The sequence below is a fragment of the Dermacentor andersoni genome, chromosome 5, assembly GCF_023375885.2.
Source record: "Dermacentor andersoni chromosome 5, qqDerAnde1_hic_scaffold, whole genome shotgun sequence".
Taxonomy (NCBI): Eukaryota; Metazoa; Arthropoda; class Arachnida; order Ixodida; family Ixodidae; genus Dermacentor; species Dermacentor andersoni.
Genome location: NC_092818.1, coordinates 110,417,602 through 110,439,538, shown reverse-complemented (window position 1 = coordinate 110,439,538; position 21,937 = coordinate 110,417,602). Strand labels below are relative to the sequence as shown.

Below are 21,937 nucleotides of genomic sequence, written 5' to 3'. Positions count from 1 at the left end.
ATCTTAACAGACTCGAAGGAAGCGTGCGGAAATTACACGAGGGGCAGGATTAGCAAAGCCGCCCTCAGAATTCTTGGCGGAGCCAACTTCGCCGAGAGGAACGTTACGCACAAGTTAATCTGGATTCCGGCCCACGCAGGCATAGAGGGTAACGAAAGGGCAGACAGCCTAGCTCGAGAGACCACGTTCCGAGCAGAGCAGTCGCACGCCCCGAGGTATCACCCACACGCTTGTGAAGGAGGATACACAGAAATCTTAAACTTATACAGAGGGACGAGAGCCAAATATCCGCCACCGCACAAAGCTCTAACGAAGGAGGAAGCAATGAGTTGGCACAGATTGCAGACAAACTCCTTCCCAAATTTATAAATCTTAAACAAAATGTACCCAACACAATACAGAGACACCTGCCCATGGTGCGGGGTCACACCCACACTATATCACGTCACATGGGAGTGTAAACAAAATCAATCATTCCACCAACACAATAACCCGAGTGCGGAGCAATGGGAGAGTCGGCTTACCAGCTGCGAGCTCACGGCCCAAAGGGCCTTAGTGCAGCACGCTAGTGAGGTAGCTAGGCTCAGTGGAGCCCTGGAATAGGGGCCCACCCTTGCCGGAAGAGGCTACAAGTCGCCGGCGCCCAAGAAGACGACGGAGACCTCGAGACGCTAAATCCTTGAAGGAACCAAATGAAGTTTCTCTCTCTCTCTCTCTGAATAGCCGACGGAGACCTCGAGACGCTAAATCCTTGAAAGAACCAAATAAAGTTTCTCTCTCTCTCTCTCTCTCTATGAATAGCCGCAGGCTGCCCCATTCCGAATGGAATAGAAGATGGCTGCCGCCGATCACTCAGGCACTGGCTACTCGCACCTGTCGGAGAGCATGGGTTTATTTGCGTCTAAAATTATTTTTTGGGTGGCCGTGTAACGTTTTCGAGCACTTTCGGCACGTTTACGACCTCGTTCTGCCAACTCTTCTTTGCTGAGGATCCGTTTGAGCGTCATTCTTAAACTTCCGTGGCATGCAGCCGCGATTGTCGACGAGCCACCGCAAGCTAAGTAAGGAAAAGCGGACAAATTGCAGACGCCGGCACCACCCTCTTCATCCGGTTATCGATTTTCAGTGCAGTGGCTCGGCTTTATCGAATCCCTCTCCACTTGAGCGTGCTCCTCGCTCCTTGTGAGGCAATTAGATAAGACAAGCCGCTCAGTGTAGGCAATGTTATTCGTTTTTCAAGCACACAAAAGTGACCTCCTATGAACGAGGAGAGCGTTTGATTCGTCTGTTCAGACAACCCTGCGGGTGACCGCCCGGTGCTTGCGTCGGCGGTTACGCAAATTTGACGTCAGGAAATTGGAATAAAACATATCGGAATAGTTTTACGCTATAGGGCCCCAGATCAGCTTTAGCCTTTTTAAAATGATGTTTGTCCATTGCATGCTATACACACGAGTGATCTGTAGCACATCCTCTTATCAGAGGCTACTATTGCGATTGTAGCATTTAGAGCGCGCGCTTCTCTGCTCTTGCGTACAAGGGCCCGGGTGAGGCATTTGTGGTATACCTGAACGTTGTTACGTTTTAATCTTACTATCTCTTCGCAACGTATGTTTTATGTACATAGCTCACCTTACATGTCACAGCCTATTTATACGAGAGATAATCTCCGCAGTTAGTCTCACTGGAAACTTCAGATGACAAAGGGGGTCTTGCCCTTTGCAATAGGTCACGGTAGCTTGTCCATGTGTCCAAACCGGCGCGACCACGACAAACGATTAACAAAAAAGAAAGAAAAGAAAAAACTCGCACTTATAAAAAAAATTGAACCAAGGTAGGTTAATGGTAGAAGCTGCGAACCGTGCCGTAGGAACGATGAAAGTAGCCACAAACAGGGTTGCAAGTATATGACATTGAAAATTGTATTAGCGCGTGGTCATCCGTCTTCATAGTTTGAGCCACTAGCTCTGTCCCAGCGCTCCTTTCTCGTTTGGAAGGTTTTTTTTTTTTCTGTGGGGTTTTACGTGCCAAAACCACTTTCTGATTATGAGGCACGCCGTAGTGGAGGACTCCGGAAATTTCGACCACCTGGGGTTCTTTAACGTGCACCTAAATCTAAGTACACGGGTGTTTTCGCATTTCGCCCCCATCGAAATGCGGCCGCCGTGGCCGGGATTCGATCCCGCGACCTCGTGCTCAGCAGCCCAACACCGTTTGGAAGGTCATACTGAATTGTCACCCATACGATTTCATCGGTGGAACAACCTAGAGCGCTTCGTTGAATTCTTTGCTGTCGATGCATTCGTCGCTCCTCACGGACACATGTAGGGTTGTCACGGTTGTCACATAGGTCACTGAAGCATGAACTTTAGGCATGAGAAGCTTACGCATGTAGGATGCTTAACGATTCATGAAATATTTGTAAAGTCAATTTGACGAGTCCGAGCATTGATGCACGAGCGAGGGGTGCAATTGTATGCTGACTGAAGCAACGCGAATCCTAGGCAATTTGAAATGTGCATGTCGGCTCAAAAGATAGCGATTTTTCCGCTACGAAACGGTGGCGCCATTTGACACCGCGTGGCATGTTTCATCGTATTACAAGCAATCGATTCGCACTCTTGGGGTGCTTCACTTAGTTGGCGGTATATTTGCTTGTCCGTCCGCATCTAAGCAGCTTCACACACCGAGTGACCCAAGTTGTCTACTATAGCTTCAGCCAATAGGTATGTGATCGACTAGATAACTTGTTGCTGTCTGACGTCTGACGTAGTAGGCCACTTGGGTCACTTGGTATCTGCTCCTTGGTGTGTACCCGAACAGACATCTTCGGCACCGCGCATGTGATTTTGGTAGGTATTGGGTGCGTATTGCCCACTCTTGGTCAGTCCCCCAGAATGAATGTGCCAAGGTGACACAAAGTGTCTATAGCCTTAAATATAATTAAGCGATAGCGCCCTATCCTCAACAAAGACCTCCGACACGAGCGCGGCCACTTGATGGACAGCCATTGCAGCGTAGTTTCAAAACTTGTCGAAACATCATAATGATCATCATAACATATAAAACATTTCCTTACCAATAACACACCCATCATAAGAAATATTGCTAATTGCACTGACGTCACCACTCACCTCCGAAGGATGGATGCGCTGTCTTTATTTTTGGCGCAACGGTGACAGATGGCGCCACCGTTCCATTGTAGTGACGTCTCGAGTTGCCTGTGTGTGACCACAGGCTAGGCTTTTAGCCTTGTGTATTGAGAACCAACGTCAAGAAGACCGCCGAGAGAACGTCGTTGCTGCCGCGGTGAGATGAAGTGTAGGACAAGTCTACAACACGGTCATCATAATTCACTTGCAGTAAAGAGGGCAGGCAACAGGGTTACAAACGGCAACTTTTTCGGCAGTGTGTGAACCCTTCCAGTCAGTGTCGTTGCTCAAGCTGTTCTTCTTTTCTTCTGTTATTCATAAGACCTTAAAGACTTACTCGTTACCTGGAACGATGTGCAGTGTAAGCGCCGCCCCGCTCGCGACGGAGCAGGTCGCAGCGGGATGCGCCAATAAGACAGACACGGGTGGGTAACGAAGTGTACTTTGTTTCTTTTATTTTGCCCGACGTGATGGCACCCGGCGAAACGCCGAGGCTTTCGGTTCTGTGCGAGTCCAGTCACGACATCGTGCATCAACAAACACCAACCGCTATCGCAGCCCGGAGAGTATGGCCCGGCCGCGGTACAAGCAAACACTGCAGTAAAGCAACCATCATCATTCCCTTTTCTTTATTTTTTTTATTTCTCGTCTCCGGACCTAAGCGACACTTGTGCAGAGGGCGCGACTTCTACGAGGCCAGTAAGGGAGAAGTGTCGGTCTACATCACGACTTCTCGTTTTGCGAAACAAGCTGTCGGAGAGGATCGCGTACCGCGAAGGGGGGTCGTAAGGTATCGACAGGGGACGTGTTTGATTGGGTGCGAATCCATCGCGACAGCTGCGTATAAAAAACCGGCGCGGCTCAACCTCTTGACTGGCTACTAGGCGTCTGTAGGGGGACAGGGAGTGGCTCTACATACGTCCGTACTTCGGCTTCATATCTACACTCTAACACTTGCCTGTTCGCACGGCTGTACAGGCAGACGCGCAGCGAAGGTCGTAATTCGTGGGACATCTCAGAGAACCGCTTTCTTCCAATACGAGAATAATGGACTCTCTCTCTTTCTCTCTCGCCTAACCGGGCTACGCATCCTTTCTCATTTGTTCTTATATTTGACGGGATATCGAACTGTCCGCTCTACGAAGGAGAGGTTCACTCGAATCTTTCTTTCGATTCTAATGTCGTGCTCTTAAGCGGTTATGTCACCAACTGGGACGTCGAGAGCTCATCCAAAAACACAGACTACACAGGATGGTCGTTCTGCAACGTTATCACTGCGCAAAAACTTTTGAGGTCAGCTGAGGCGATTGCAGAAAGGAGCAAAATGAGATGATCCTTCTTCACCTCAAAAATTCGCTGGCCGAAAAAAAAAAAAAAGAAAATGTATTCAGAAGTTAGAATATGTCACCGGTGTCAGTAAGGCCTGGCGTGTCAGGAATAACAAAACGAACACGACGAAACAAGTGCCCCCCCTTCAAGGTCTCAGAAAAAACATCGTCTTCAGAGACAGAACGTTCGTGTTCATGTGCGTATAATAAAACATAAAAAAGGTATTTCTAGGCTTAATTTTCTCTTCGGCCTAGCCAGAAATTACCGCTGTAATACACATCCCATAAAAATTCGCGCAGAAAAAGAAAGGGTGTACAACACGTTTTAACGTGCTCCGTAGGAGAATTACAAGGCAGTGCGTCACTGGTGTGTAGGTACACAGGTATTCGAACCACCTGGCGTGCAGCTGAGGCAACAGTTTTTCTCGAGAAACAAAGGAGGAGTTAAGCAACCGTGACGTATCGACGAGTGGCCAAGGAACACAGCTCAATTGTGGCAAAGCGCATTTGAGCTGCGCTTGTTCTTCTAAAAAAATTATGAGCACACAACGAGTCCATCTGATCTGCAGGCCGGATGCTTCCGGCTTGGCTGTTGTGCCAGTTGGTTTCACATAGCTCGCGACGGCGCCAGGGAGCACGGAGGACCGAGAGGACAGCCTGACGACCACGATATCCGCGAACAACTGAAGATTTATTTCTTGATCACGTGGCCATTGAAAGGCTTAATATTATGTCAGCATGGCTTGCGTATCTTATCGGTAAACGATTTCTGCTTGCTATCTGAATCCGACAGGGTCACGCAGGAGTTCATTTACTTCACTAGCGCTGCCAAGAGGTATCAACAGGGTGGCGAGACGGAGGAGAAGTAGGACATCTCCGCTCCACTGAGACCACTCACTCCTTTAGCATACAATGAGCGACCGGTGACGATTAGCAAATACGTGTAAACGTCTTCACTCGCTTAGCAAATCTGTGTCTCGAAGAAACTTCAGTAGGAGGCGAAAAGGCTCCTTGCCAAAGTGGACTCTGTAGAATGTTTATTCCCACACACGTTAAGGAAAACATTTTGCGAAGGCACAATTGCTCACGTGCCTTCGCAGGGCTAAATTTGCCTGAAGCTAGCTCCTCCTCCTCCTCCTCCTCCTCCTCCTCCTCCTCCTCCTCCTCCTCCTTCAATTACGTCTTTTGTCGTTGTGCACTTTCGTGGTCCTGTGTCGTCTGCTTGTCACTTCGTACCCGAAGTATTTACTCTGAGCAATCAAGAAAAAGCGTTCAGTTGCCAATGTGCCTCACAGTCATCCTGCCGTCTTCTTCGTCGTGCGAGTTCGCTGCGGCACAGCTTGCAATGAGCCGCAACACAGAAAGTCGCTTATGCCAGAGGGAAAGTACACAAACAGGCAACGGCTCTCTGCTTTAAACAGCCCAGCAAGCAACCGGTGTCAACTTTGCCTAGAGCCAAATGCATGACAGACTCTCATGCATGACAAATGCATGCCAAAGTGACAGTGTCTCGCGTTGAACGATGAGAAATGGCCTTGGCGTACGGTGTCAAAAGAAAAAGAGAGGACATGACGTCTTGTCGGGATGTTTCTGTGCATAATGCGTTGTTGCGGATGACGCTCTGTACAGAGAATAGAATGCCTGCTTGTCGATGTTTAATTCGTACGTAGTCTTTGCACTGGCTTCTTCTTTGGAAGGCAGTCTAAGTAGCGGGGAGTATCTTTCGTGAAACCGGAACGTGCGATTATTAAGGGAGGATGGCGTAGCCCCGTAGGCCGAAGGCTCTTCTTCAAACTGCTCATTTGGGATGGCGTGTCGCGTTTTAATTTGCGCATTAACAAATATTCGCGTGTGCCACGCGTGCACGGTTTTAACATGACCGCCCAACTCCCACGTCATGGTGATTACGGCATAGCATTCGGCTATGCAGTGTGAGGCTGTCTTGAAAACCTACAGTATTATTCAAACAACTGCGGTAAGTTGCGCATTAGAGTTGGGTCGTGAAAGCCGCTATTCGTACCCGAAGCCACGCATTACTTTTCAAATATTATTTGAACTCAGGACACGTACTTCTGCGAGATCGCTAATTGTAGATGTGAATTTCATCCTCGATTTGCTCACTGACATTTACCAATTTGATTGATTTAAGCGCGGGAAGCTCGACTCTAGTTTATTACTTTTACAGGACTGTAGCCACAAGTTCAGAGTTCGAGTCATTGTGATATGTCATCGGGAAGTCGCGATTCTAATTTAGACCTGTACCCAGGAAAAATGTGCTCAAGTTGGAAGGGTCTAAACCCCTTTGCACATATTGTCTACGTATGAAGGTTCTACGACTGAACATTGAACACCATAGAAATCCTCGAAAGTAATCTTTGGACGATTTAAATAAAAAAAGAGAGTGTACACAATAAATCTGAGAACGAATCAGTCCTACGACACAGTTCGCACTTACGTAACGTCACATTCATGACAATGACTTTGCACGGGTATGCGTTAGTAGTACCCAGTATTTTTTCTTTCTTATTGTAGTGCTGATAAGCATTGTTTTTTTCCCCTCTGAAATACTGTATGACATACAGCAACCTGTCAAGTTCTTGCTAAGTTCTGAGACTGGTGCTGCATTTTTGAACGTCGATTGATAGCGCTTTATAATGCGATAACGTGAGTCTTCGCCAGAAAACGAAACCGCCACAAGAAATATATGCAACACATATCTAATGAAGCGAATTCACGCATTTGTTAGTTTTTTTCCAGAATGAGAGATAGCCAGGAAGGTATCGCGGCTTGAAGCCTCCGAAACGCGATGTTTCACAGTTCTGTCTCACTTGATGCCGCCCTTCCTGAAACAATTCATGCTCCCCTTCTTTATCTTCCAATCACCGCCTGACTCGACTGCATCGTCGCCTCGCGGTGCATCAGAAACATACATTCTCAGTGACTGAACCCGGTTCGTTATCACCCACATCTTATTACGAAACAGCGGTATTTCCAAGGATCGTATCCTTCCAGGATTCTACATCGCAACTGCCAACGTTACGTGTTTCAAGCGCGAGCAGTTCACAATTGTCGGTTGTCGAAATACATACGCTGCAAGCGAGACGAGTAAAAAAAAAAGGGGGGGGGGGGGACTTCCGGTGTCGCCAGCAACTGGCCGTCAAACTTGTGCTTGCGATGTAATATACATAATAACGCATAGATAGATGAATTTAGCTGGCAGGTCGTAAGGTGGGAAGCATGGGCTTCCAGCTGCTTCATTTCACTACTATATAACAGCTAGAAAGCTACGAGTTCTGAATAAAGAAAGAAAGAAAGAAATGCAGAAAAAAAAAGGAAAAGTTTGAGCGCAAGCGCACTTTCATTACATAAAAAAAAGGTCTGTACACCGCATGATGCCCTTCTTGCAATGTCTGGAGAAAGTGAGGTTCCGAGAAAATTCACTAAATAGAGCGTATGAATCCCCGTTGTAATTCTAAACTTGGCGCGCAGTTCTTGTCTTCGCTGGTCGCCAAGCGGACAAGCTGATTGCAAATGTGACTCGTCCTGATCTGGTTTATCACAAGCACATGTATGATGATTCACTACGCCCTGTTTTATGTAAAAAGTGCTTGGCGCAGGCCACACTCATCAGAAGTCGACGTTTCCGTGTCTCTCAACCCATCGCATTCTTAGATCGTGAGGCTGCGCTACGCGACTCGATCCCTTGAGTTCGCGAGTGGGGCGATCTGTGCGTGTGCCAGTGCTTAGTGCAAAACAATAATCTCGAGTCGACGACGGAAACACAAGCGCAAGCGACTTTCACGTCTTGAAGTTACATAGTGCGTGCATGCCCGATGACCTTCGCCATGTACCTGATACTCGGCTTCCATCAAAGTCGCTCGTTTTGTGCGTCCGTCTTAAACTTTAAGCTAATAATAGCTACTTTTGGAAGGCGGACGCGTTCTTCTGCGTCTAGCTAAATGCGCGCTCGCTCAATAAATTGCCAGTTTTGAACGAAACGTGAGCGCGCTCTGAAATATCAAGTTTCTGGCCCAATGCGCGCACTTTCGGGAATTCCTGTTTGTGCGTGGCGGGGTGGCGGCGTATCTGCGCGAGAGGCTGCGAGGAGGTTTCGCTCGCTTGAGAGAGGGTCTCCCCGATTATCAAGCGTCTTTCCTTTTCTTTAGATCACTATCATATCCCCGATTGGTGCGTCGAATGGTTAGTCACTGGGTGACGAGGTCAATGGCGTTCCTTCTCGCGTCCGGTCTGCAACGTTGTCAGCGTTCGCCCCGCATCGGGTACAAAAGAAAATGGCTCCGTGCGGTTTACGCGTTCGAGAAAGAATTACACGAGCGGTGCAGTGGAAGTTTGTGCGTTTCGACAAAATCTAAAGCAAAACGAAAGAAAACGTTCTAGATAAAAAAATATGAAATATTTGATCGATGTTGATGAAAAACTTTGATTGACCCGAGTAAAGGCAACAGAACCAAATTAGTGCCTTTACTCGTCTAATAACATTACACACCACAACATTAAGATATGCTCATCAAAACGTCATTAATGTCTCGAGCATGCCATATTCATATATAGGCTTGCTGGTTTGTCCAGTGCATGTCAGTGATCCACAACGTTGCACGGATAATTCAGCGCGTTAAAAAAAAAAAGGTATTCGCTAGCTTAGATGATAACCTTGGGTGGTTCCTGCATCATATTTTTTTGACCTCGTTTTAAGATTTCCTTGCTCTGTACACCAGCGGTCACGTGCCGCACCAACATTAGCGTAACTCAACACAGTTAAGTTAGGCGTATGCGTTAAGTTAAGCGTATGCGTTAAGTTAAGTTAACAGTTAAGCGTATGCACTCGACTAATTTCGACAGATGAAGGCGGTGAACGACTGTACGGAACGAGAAACGCAAGTGATCCGTGACGAAGCATCGCAGCTGCTCCTTCCTTTCCTCTCCAAAAACTTTTATTAATTATCTCATCTTTCCCGTGGAGCACTCGACACTACAGGGCGGCGGGGAATGTGCCCGGGGATTGTCTGGTAGACAAGCGCGACGTCGTCGGTCGTTTCGTGGCCGACGCCGCGCCCTCAAATCGGCCGAAAGGCGCGGGAAGATGGCGCCGGAGGTAGCAAGCACCGCTCAAATTCCCCAATTTCACGCGTTGGTGACCGCGGTCGCCGAGGTGTTGCAGAGGAAGGAAGGGGGGGCCGAGGGGGGGAAGGGGGCGCGAAGAAGCGCGGAACGGTGCGAGTCCCTTTACTCTTGCGACGCCACTCCTTCACGCGCTTCCGTCCAGTGAACCTTTACCCGAGGTGTTTGTCCCCAAGCTGAGAAAAATAGAACGCGTTCAACGCATCGCCAAGTATAGCTGTTGATTTGTTCACAGAGAGGCTTGAAGCGTGAAGTTTTCTAAAGAAGTTAATAGAGAGAATTCGGGCTTTGCGATATTTCAGCTACCACAGGAGTGATGAGAAGTACACTTGGATTTATGTACAGTCTTTGTGTTTGTGGTGTCAGACGTTAATTCCTGCACAAAACTGAACATATAAAGTCGACTCGTATAGGTGCCTGATAGGTATCAAAAACATACCGACATCTTAATGGAGTAGTGCATTATATTAAGCAGATTATTCGATTTGATTGATTTTTTTATGTAGCATTTTGGCATGTACCATTGAACATGTGCCCGACTGTGTCCGATCCTCCAGAATGGGTGCACGTTACTGTGACACAAACGTTGTGAATTGTTGCATATGTAACGCGATAATTTTGCTATGGCGTTGTGCGCGGGTTCGATTCCCGTCCACGGCGGAGGCATCTAAACGGGGGCAGAATGCAAGAAAGCCAATTTACTGCGATTTGTATGCACATTGAACAATCCCAAAAGATCAAAACCATCGGTCAAAGCTACCGGTCAAAACTGTCGGTTAAAACTATCGGTCAAAACTATCGCCGTTGTTCTGCCACGTACTAGACTTCTGATTAGCTCGACCTGCAAATTGTCCCTCGGAGGCTGTGGTGCCGGGGTCGAAACCCTGATCAAAGCGAGTTTCTCTCGAACCGCGAACCTTTCCTTACAAGGCACCCACATGATCCTTAGGACTTCACCCAACATGGAAACCCACCTCTGTATGTGGCCGAGCAGAATTAAGTTCTCTCTCTCTGTATCTTCATCTTACGTTGAAGTAGGTGCCAACGCATTTACTCTCCAGCTGAAGGTTGGAATAAATAAGTAAACCGTGGGTTCCCTCGGAATGGTGGTGTGGGAGGCAAAAGACGATGGCATACGAGTGAGAGCTATGAAATCGCGTAGTCTCTCTCTCTCTCCTTATATATATATATATATATATATATATTTGCATGGCAGTGATCGTGCGCACGAGAACCAAGTGTACTTTACGAATTTCGTTGAAAGTGGCGTGAATATTGGCCCTCCAACCAACGAAAGTTGAGTCGAAGAACAGGCTGGGGCCACAATAAATGTGCACAAACAAAACAAAACAAGAAACAGAAAAAACACGTTATATTGAACATGCGCAGGAGTGAAGCGCGCGCGGAATTTAAGTAGATGCAGACTTTATGCATGCAGAAGCTGCTGCTCACCCCGTGGAGAGAAAGTTGATTATACGATAATTCAAGCCTGCGAATCCACGCCTGAAAGTAGCGCCTTTCACTTTTCAAACTGTTTTAGCGCTACAGCTTTAAATCAGCCTTTCTGTTTAATTTTTTCGCAATAGTTATATGTCTACAACGTGAATTATCCTTGCGGCTCCCGTAATAACGTTCTGATGCATGTTTTTATTCGCCGGTTTGCGTTCTCCATTACAGTGTTTAGTTTTCCTTTACTCCCTCTTTCCAGCGTTCGGTGTAGTCCTTCTGCTTAGAAGAACTTCTACGTGTAGGCTGACCACTGTAGGCTGCATGTGATGAAATTCACGCCTGTTGTGTGAGGAGATTCCACCATGGTGATTATTGGATCCTGGGAACTCTTATTTCGCTAGGAACTTGCGTCAGATATGACTACATTTACTGCTCAATAAACTTATATGCTCGTTTCGTTTGGCAGAAGATAAACTCGCGTTTTGTTCTGGCTTCGAATGAGAGAGACAGAGAAAAGAGAGAGAGAGAGTTATAAGATGCATTAACGTCTCTATAGCATTTCTATTTATAATAGGGCTTGATGTCGGACAAAAATTTGATTGTGTCGCTCACGAAGAATCTGTTTTACCCACACAGGGACATGAGCTGCCCAGGAACGTGTTTTTTTGAGTGAATAGTTTTAAATTGCTGCATTTCTCTTATATTTGCCTGTGACGCTTTCTTTGTCCACCCCTGTCAGATAAAAGCTACAGTAGCCGCGATTAATAATAATAATAATAATAATAATAATAATAATAATAATAATAATAATAATAATAATAATAATAATAATAATAATAATGCTTAGCCAGCCTGCTTTCCTGTGTTTTGTTAAAGAAAACAGGCCGTCTTCCTCATAGCCGCAGCGTTGCTTTCGGGCGTCAAACCTCGTGAATCGCGATTATTCTTGTTTCGTTCATAATTCCAGCGCAGCGTTGCTTTAATCTGAATATTTGAACTGCCCACATGTGTACATGCCCACGGCGTACTTGCTGTGAAGCGTAATTACTCCGCATCCACATTTACTCGAAGAAATCTTTAGGCCTTACTATACGACCACGGCAATAGATACTGGAAAGAAAGTGCTGAACCATTGCCTTTGGGGCCACGCACGTTGGAATTAGTGATGACCTTCCATATCCTTTAGGAGTAATGTAGACATGCAGTTTACGAAGCACAGCTGGCTGGGAGACAGCCAATGCCGGTAACCATATGTATTATAGTGTATAAAAGAAACGATCGTGTAATGCGTACGAAGAAAGTGGATATGCTTTTTTTTTTTAGACACATGAACGAAGACCAGACAGCGGGGTTCTCGGGTTTGGGCGACGCATGGTTGCAACACAATAGTTAACCAGCAAAGTCGTTGTCCATTCACGCTTGAGGTACAAGTAGCGCCTGTTTTTTTTTTTTTTAACCTTGTGCTTTTGGGTTTCATCGGGTGTTGTACATCATGTTTAACTCTCGGCATTCTATAGAATTGCCAAAGAATAGAATTGAAGAATAGAATAGAAAGAATAGAATTCTATAGAACAGCCAAAGGTAAGAAACACATTGCGAAGTATCGAAAAAGAAAATGATAGACGGCGTTGTCCTTTTTCTTTCTTTTGTAGTACGAGTTATAACACAAGCAAAAAGAGGATTACTGGCTGCAATTTTTAACGAAAGACTGATGGAGATGCATAATGTTGTATAAAATAAGAGCCGTGTTGCAGCGCGCACGCATGCACAGCCATTGTCAATAAAGAAAACGTTGTCGGCAACAGCCTTTAGGTGGATAGGCAATTTCGGATATGCAGAGGCAATAAATCGCGATTCCAGTAAACACTACCTTAGAACATTCAAAATTGGAAAGCTTAAAATTGAATATTTATGTTGAGTGATTGAGGAGGTAATTACTTCAAAGAGAAATGTTTGAATCAACATATCCGAAGAGTATTCACTGAAAAAGAGAAATTGCAGTACCAAGGTACTAAAATATTTAACTGAAACTTTAAGACGCGTATCGAAATTCAAATTTCGTCACTTAACTTGCGTTTCACGTCTCCAGCGGAACGCACTTTTCAATCTTCGAATGGTCCTTTTTTGGCAGCACAAACTGTGATCACTGTTAAATATTGGGTTTCGTTAAAACGACAAATCAGCAAATCTAATTCCATTTTTGTATGTAAACTAGGCTAGGATGTTTCTTAACGTGCTGAACAGTACGGGGGATGCACTTGTAGCAATACGGACAATTTCCTCCCACATTACTTCGGTGCCATCTTTATTTTAGGACCAGACCAAGCTGTAGCAGGGGTTCCGCTGTGAAAAAAAAAAAAAAAAAAAAGAACCGTAATGCCAAGGGAGCGTACATTCCCTGCCAGTTCTTGGAAAGTTTAACAAAATGCGACCTTCCTTTTTATTTCTTTCCTTCTTCAGTTTGTAGATACTTTTTTATAAAATTATCTCTTAAGTTTTGACGCATACGAACGGGTGAAAACGAAAATAAACTTGTTCACTGGAGGATTGGTTGTACAAAAGGAAAATGTCTCTTTTCTTCGCTTGCAGCCACAATTGTCTCTTTATGATCAAAGACTCTAGGAAAGAAATGCTGGAATATTGCTCGAGCAAACTCTTTGTCCAATATTCGATTCCATATACGATAGTTCCGTGCCATCCCAAACGTTAAGCGAGAATACAGGGTGAACTTGGAGCTGGGGAACTTTCCGATGGCCGCTTCCAATGTGTGTGCGAGGACCGCTTGCGTGCACAATTGCGCTACGGCCATGAACCTATCAATAAGCCTTTGGTTACGTGTCCAGAAGTTTTTGTTATTTAATTATACACTCTGTGTCTAGTAAGCTTGAATTGGTTATGTTCGGCTCTTATTGGGTACAGGCAGAATGATCGCAATAAAAATGATGTAATCAAGAATATTGATTACTCAAATATTAATCAAGGAAAAGTAGGATAATCTCAGATCACCCTTCTACTGATGTCCAGAAATAATAGGCCCCTTGTTCCTTGCTAGCTAACTAAAGACAAAGACGACACTGTCGGCAATACACATATTGTGCTTTGAGCGATTCTTTACGCTAATGTTGCAACGAATTATTAAAGTCTGTAAGAGAGACAGAACAGACAATTTAAATATCTCGATTCATACGAGATATGGCAGGATATAGGAAGTTTTCACGTTCGTCAAAACAGAGTTAAACGAAGTTGCTTGTACATTTTCTTCTAAACATACAGTACTTCTGAACATGCTTGCGTTCATAAACGTTGCTGGTAACGTTGTAAAACCCAGAATCGTTTTGCTTCGCCGAGAAGCTAAAAAATAAACACAGAGATTAAACTAGGGATTTCCGGTTTCGTCGTCAGCAGACGAGAACTTATGGGAATACCGAAACGAACTGCTAAGAAGCGAATTAAAAGAAAAAAAAAATAGAAGCAAGATGAGCGTCGGAATACAAATTCGAGATTCTGTTGTCTTGAACATCTTGAACATGACCGGCCGAAACGTTATTTTGCATCCTCACAGAAAAAAAAAAAACCCTTATAGAGATTCTGTCTGTAGCAAGTTACAAAGAGCGTGTTTGTGGGAACGCCTAAGGAACGCCTTTGTATGAGAGCGCCTACAGAAAGATCTTAATTTTTTTTTGCTCAATAGAATGCCCAAAAATGTTTCATTCCTTGCTGACGACTTACCGAGCTTTGTGATGGTACAAAATACCACGCATCGCTTGCGTGAGAATGTTGCCCATTGTCCAGACTTCCACTGACTAAGTGGTGTGCGTGCCAGTGTGTCTCTACGACCAAGTTTGCGTCTCTGGGAAGCGTGAAGTCGAGCAACGCAAACATATAGGCTCTGACGCTGTGAAGAGTGTGCGCTACAAAGAACGCGAAAACAAAACACCGCAAACTGCACGGTGCAGCTACTAGGTGCTCGTGATTCGATGCGGCGTAATAAGATGAACCAATAAAAAAGATTCATCGCGCCGTGCTGGTTTAGACAAAAACGTGCGGCGTACTTCTGTTTTTACACAACGTGAGAACTACTGTCGACAATGTAGGGCAAGGACTGAGAACAGTACCCTTCCGGTCACCCGCCCAACGGCATTTTTTTCTTCTTCTCGACGACCACTTGAGCCACTTCTTAGGTGACTGCATGCACCAATCAACTTAGCGCGCGGAGCGAAAACAAGTGAACTGTTACTACGTGTCGACAATATTGTTACGACGATTAAGTATAGTCAACGGATACGAGCTACATTCTCTCCACTTCCGGGTCAACTTGTGGCTGCCACTATAGAGACTGAACCTTGCAGCTACACATTCGTCTACGCGCAAACTCAAACGCCACAAAACGCAGTTTACTTAGTTGCAACGTAATCCACTGCTCCTACACTAGCTAAGGGTCTGGCAGCACACTTACGGCCTCGTCACTGCAGGAGAAGCGCTGTTTTCGTTTAGATAAGAGCTGCGAAAAAAAAAAAAAAAGACATCATGCCGAGTTATTCCTGCATGCAAGCGTAATTGTCCGAGAGTTCTTTTGGTCGCACACAGGGGCAGTTACCGTCGACATTCTTATACGGAGCGCCTCGCGTGGCCTTTGATATCGAAGACTCGTGGATTGAGAGTCTAGCCTGTGCTTCACCTGTGCTTCATGCCGAGCCCTTCAACAACCGGGAGGAGTGTGCGCGTCAGCTGAGACCCTCCGTCAACTGCTGAAGGAGACGCGGAGAGCACAACGCAAGAGCCGTACGATTTGGTTGCACCGCGATCGTAATCTCTGCGGATGCACCCTCAACCGCGGCGTCGCCACTGACCGAGGGAAGGCAGGGTCTCTCGGAATGGCTGGGTAAGCGCGCGACGAACCTCATCTATGTACACGCGTAAACACCGTTTGTAAACACGCACACACACACACGCAAACATTCGTCTCTGTCGGCCGCAATGTCGTCGTCGTGAGAGTCTGCGTGAGAATTTTGTACAGGCTACGAGCGCAGAAAGGCTCGCGTGTCGTGGCTACAATACGACGTCTCGACGCACGCTTCTCCCGGGGATCTGACGTCCATTCGTCATGACGTCGTCTGTGAAGCCCCACGCCGATTCACAGAAAAGCTGCGTTCACAGCCGCGCACACGAACAAGCACTTCTTTCTCACTTCACTCGGTGATCGTGCGAGCTCGGTGCCGTTCACTGCGAACTAAGTTCTTCGTTCACGTACAAGCAAGACAACGCTGTCGCCTGACTTTGCAGGAAGCAATCTATTCGTGGAGTGGCGGGTCACACCTACTCAGTTCGGAAACAAAGCAATACCTCGCTAGACGGTACTTTGTGCGCACTCAGCTACAGCTCTCACTTCACTTTGTGAACATAGAAGCACGGCACTGCGCATTGCGCGAGGGGATCAGTTGTCCCACATTTGCACACGATATGCAACGCTGTGACGGCACCGAAGCCACTCGTGCGTTGAAGACGCAGGCGCCAAGCCCCAAGAAGACGAAAGAACTCTCGTCGCTGCACACACGCAAGCGCCTGTTCCTCGCGGTCGCCTTGCGGTCACGTCAACTCGGCACCGTGCACTCCGACGCGGGGGTCTTCATCCGTGTCCACAGGACATAGCGCTGTCATCTGGCTCCACAGGAAGCACGCACATTCAGCTCGCGCGATGACGGCCGCAGGCGCGCAGCCCGAGCAGCGTATGCTCCCGGATCAGGGTGACGCCCCGTCCGAGACGCTCAGTCGTCGCAGCCGCGGATGCTTGGTCCACTATAAGTGTGCGCGTCTCGCGCGTTCTCCCTGCTGGCTCACGGCATCCGAGAAGTCCGAGGCTCAGGAGATGGCGTCGTACGCGGGCGGCGGCGTCTCGGTGTCGCGCGCCTTGTACGTCTGCGCCAGCGGGCAGCGCAGGGCGTCCAGGTAGCAGGGCGGCGGGTCCTCCGCGGCCAGCGCGGCGCACCTGGCTGCGCTCAGCTGCTGCTGGCCGGCCAGCCGGTAGCCGGGGTAGCGGGGAGGGGCCCGCGCCGCCACGCGGTACGGCATGGCTCGCAGGAAAGGCAGGCCTCGGCTAGACGGGCGCCCGGCCTGAGTCGTATGCGCAGAGAAAGAGGCGCTGGTTACTCTATACGGACGCATTTGTCAAGTACTTGCCGCGCGGACTATACGTTGTACGTGGGCTGATCACGTGCAGCCACGTTCACCCACGTAAATCAATTTTTTTTTTCACTTGAGATAGCAAGTTATGCTTAGTATTTGCATTGGTTTGTGAAGCCTCACGTCTGAAGCCTCTCATGCGTCATATGTGCCTCTGAGATGTGCGTTCAACAAGCGTTTCACTTTTTTATAGAGTTATGTTCAGTATCTTCACTGGTTATATTGCCTGAAAGCTCTTTCTTCTGTGGTACCCTCTAGAGTGTACTCCGTGAATGACGGCTGTTGCCTACAAGATTTGTGTGCACAGGTTTGCGTGTTTTACCACCTCTCTTTCTGTGATTAGACATACGGCACGCAGTAGCTGTCAGGTAAAATAACATAAAACAGAGTAAAGACTAAGCATATTACATGATATAGAAACTGTGGTATAAAAGTTATAAACAGGGATAATGTGCGTCAGAAAGGTTGGCCAACGTTTCGATAGGAGGACCTATCGTCGTCAAGTAAAATCTCGCGCGATCACACATATCAGGCCATAAACAAACTATGGGGTTTTACATGCCAAAACCACGCTCTGATTGTGCGGCACACCGTAGTGGGGGACTCCGGAATAATCTGGACCACCTGGGGTTTTCGCATTTCGCTCCCATCGAAATGCGGCCGCCATGGCCGGGATTCGATCCCGCAACCTCATGCATCATATTGAGCCATATACGACACATGAAAGGCTTCAGACAAGATCCTACGAACCATTGCAGGCCTTACGTATAGACTAATCACATGCTTTTAAAGAAGGACCCGAACGTCACCAGCGCACAGGCGCCCCTACGGACAGAAAAATAAAACGTTTTGTTATTTCTGGTCAAGCAGCTTCAGTACGTGGCAGAAATTAGTTGCAGCTTAAGCAGCTTTTCTATAGACCCTTTTCGCGAAGCAGTTTGCTCTGGAAGAACGAGATGGCGCTTTCTCGGCGTGCCGAAAGCGCCTGAGCGAAAGCGCGCAAATGCGAAATCCTTACAGCTTCTTCCTTGCTGCTGTGCGATCAGCTGTTGAAAATACAAGTGGGCGTTCAGTGACCGGCCCTACTGTGTGTTCTACTTTATTCTTTAGATTTGTCCTGTTGCTCTTCCTTTCCTCTTTCCTCCCCTCCTTCCTATCTTCCATTTCTGTGTTGCTGTCACCTCCCTTCTGAAGAGTAGGCAGGCGTTGTGCCCCTTCCGGTGGCAGTTGCCAGCTTGCTCCTCGCTTTCCCTTTCCTGTTAATTGTATATATCTGTTCAAAACAAATAATAATAATAATAATAATAATAATAATAATAATAATAATAATAATAATAATAATAATAATAATAATAATAATAACGTAACACTGTGTGGCCAAGTTCACGAAGCACTGCTACATAAGGACTGCCTGTGTCGCCTGCCCTTCGTGATGCATGCACGGCTTTCATCGAAGATAAAAAAAAAATACGCTGATCCGCCAGCGTTGTATCACTAGCGTACTTCAACCCCGGAACGTAGGCAAGAGTGAGTACCGCTCGTTAGACTGTGACAAAGGGAGTCCGCTGCTTCCTAGCTGGCAGAGTAAGTTATTCGTAAGTTATCTACGCACGTACAACACTGCTCACATGCAAAAATAAATGAATGGATGCACTCTTGAACCAATGTACCGAAGCACGGGTAACAGCGACTACACTGACAACACAAGAATGTTCAAAGCTGAACGTTTCGTGACGGTCCACAGAGTAAGCGAGTAACTAGCGATAATGCGTCTTTGCCCACAAACTGTTATAAAGTACAGAATCTCAACTGTTTCAATTTACTTTGACTCCAAATCGGCCATTAGCGCTCCATGATAGATCAAAATGGCTCGGGTTCTGCCCATATGGGCGTGGCGCCCGCTCATATGGGCTGGACCGGAATCATTGTGACCTATCGCGGAGGGCCGATGGCGTATTGGGAAAAAAATAAAACAGAAAAAGAACAGATTGGAATCGTTTTACGTTGTACTGGCCCAGATCTATGTCCCGAATGCCTGCCACATTCCGCACGAGCACGGTAGGCTGAGGTAGGCAGCTATCTGCACGACGTCATGCCTTGAAGGTCTATAACTTGTTTTCACAAGTAAAGTAAAGGAAAAAGAAAAGAAAGAAGGCAGCGAAAGCACATTTATGCGTCAGACAAATGCAAAAGAGCTTTACGAGGGGGCCCAGATTTCCTCTCGTAGCGATGGAAAGGGATGCACTCAGCGCGCAGTGACTCGTGGCCCCGGGGGCCCGATATCTCAGCCGCAACAGGACTGACCCTGGGCGCAGCCTCCTCCTCGTCGTCGTGTGCCCTGCTGCGGGACCGCACCAGCGCCATGGTGACGCAAGAGAAGACGAGCAGCAGGAAGAGTGCAAAGGCGACCAGGAAGAGGCGTCGCGTAGAGTCGGCGTCCCGCACGTACACCACCACGGGCACCGATACGGGCAGGAGCAGCACCAGGCAGCGCAGGATGTTGCGCGGAAAAGCCACCGGAATGGACTTCTCTTCGTCCTCGGCGCCGCCCGCTTCCTCCTCGTTGTCTCCACCGTCGGCGGGGGACGACGGCTGCTGCTGCTGCTGTTGTTGCTGTTGCTGCTGCAGCTGCAGCTGCAGTTGCTGCTGCTGGCACGCACGGCAGTCATCGACGGACACTGGCTCCATGCCGCGGGCAGGATCATCCCGGGCTGGAGCGGAGCCTCAGGGCGCCTGGGCTGCATCGAGAAGCAGAGGAGTCGATCAATTTACAAGCAAGAGAGAGAGAGAGAGAGAGAGAGAGAGAGAGAGAGAGTATAGGGAGATCAACTAGACAATTGCCTACTCATCGCTGCTGGAGAGTGCGAAAAGCCGTATTTTCGCCCGAAGGGCAGAGCATTGACAGCAGCAATGCATTAGAATATTGCACGAAGGCCCGTTGTCTTATGGGTAGTATAAATCGCCGTAAATATTCGATTAATTTCTAAACAAGCGTGGTACCGCGCACCTGAAGCCACACGAACATAGTTCCATTTGAGAACACTTGCGGAGACAACACTGGCGATGCACACCTCATCGACCAGTCGGACAGCCCTGATTGCGGGCACTGTCAGACGCCTGAAATGCCGGAACACATATTATGCGATTGCCCAGCATACTCGTATATGCTGGAGCGAAGGGCGTCGGATAATTCCCTAGCCGGCGTTTGTCGGCAACTACCGTCGGAGGGCGCTATTCTCGGCCCATGGCCTGACACTGCAACTTCAATGCGGACATCTAAAGCACTGTTGAAAATCCTGCATGACATGAAACTAGTCGAACGGCTCCACATCTCAGAACTTTCGCTCCCCTTCCTTCTTCCCCATCTCTCGTCGGCCCAAAAAGCTGTGGAAGGCACTTTCATCTTTCTTGAGGGAGACTGGCCTGTGTGAACGCCTTTGACTTATTGAGGCCCCCCGCTAACCTCACCGCATCTAAAACGGTGTTTTAATTCATAGCCTACATGTTTGTCACGACGTTAAAAAAGAAAAACAATCGATGGATCACGATCTTCACATTCTGTTTCCATCCTAGCTTTTGTTACTTCATTCCGAACAAAACAATCGGCGAAGTTGTAGAAGGATATCGCATCGTGCTTTTTCTTATTTTGACTTTTTCTGTAGTTGTTCGTGGTGAACTTTGTTTGTTTATGTATAATTTTGTTGAGGAGAAGCCGTAGAGCTAGACAGAAAGCATAGCTAAATACGCCCGGAAAGCTCGCCGCCAGTCAGGTGCAAGCGCGTTCCAAGAGAACAGGCTTTAGCACAATGGATTTAGCGGTTGCTCGATGTAGACGTTTGGTCGTATCGCACGTATGCAACCCTGAAAATGAGCTCCGACGCGAGCGAAACCTTTGCATTAGGGCCAGCACGACGAAATCTACGAGGAGTGTGACATGTAGTTGCTCAACTCCGAGCCATGTGGAATATATTTGCGGTTTTCAACGTTAAGACTCTGCATAAAAATGCGCGCCATGGCCTGCCGGTACCATACGACCGACAACGAGGCCGTTATTGCTATGCTAGCGTTAAAGGTTTCGTGCTCTGTCAAGCACAAAGCCACGCGAACTTTGTACAGAGAGAGTGACAAAAACCTAAAGAAAGAAGTTTTGTTAGAGAGAGAGAGAGAGAGAGAGAGAGAGAGAGAGATGAAAAGGGAGACGACGTCTAAAAAGCGTCGAGCGCACTTGAGCCTGCGATAGCCAAAACAAATTCGCGAAAACCGCGACTTCGCGGTGTGACCGAAAAACAAACAAACAAACAAGGCATTTCCGTGTTTACGCATGCACCGCTTGCGGGCACGACTAATAGTGTTTTCTTCTTCGGCGCGCTGCCGCCGTGTTCTGCTCTCGGGAATGTAAACACCAACCGGCGGCGTGGTTTGCAGGCGGTGCAGTATATAAGTTGAACCGAGAAAGCGGTGATGAAGAAAAGAAAAGAAAAGAAGAAAGAAAACGTCTCACAGCCAACCATATTTCTTTGTTTCACTTATTACTTAGCTACAACCTCGTTTTTTAGTCGTCGCAACACCGCATGCATTTTCGAGCCCGCCGAATCCGGTGGAACACTCATGATAGATGGCCCCGGTGGCCTCGGTGCGCGTACTTTGCACGTGGCTTAGCCTTTCCGGCTACCTCGCTCCATCAAACTC

At 47.4% G+C, this 21,937-nt stretch overlaps 1 protein-coding gene across 1 annotated transcript; it reads right to left on the bottom strand.

Annotated features, from left to right (window-relative positions):
- Positions 1–13,583: 13,583 nt before the first annotated feature.
- LOC126531041 (uncharacterized) lies at positions 13,584–19,984 on the bottom strand. Its single transcript, XM_050178422.3, has 2 exons — positions 19,553–19,984; positions 13,584–17,179 (listed from the first exon to the last, which is right to left on the bottom strand). The coding sequence occupies exons 1-2, from the start codon at positions 19,934–19,936 to the stop codon at positions 16,928–16,930; spliced, it is 636 nt and encodes a 211-aa protein (XP_050034379.1). The 5' UTR covers positions 19,937–19,984; the 3' UTR covers positions 13,584–16,927.
- Positions 19,985–21,937: the final 1,953 nt, after the last annotated feature.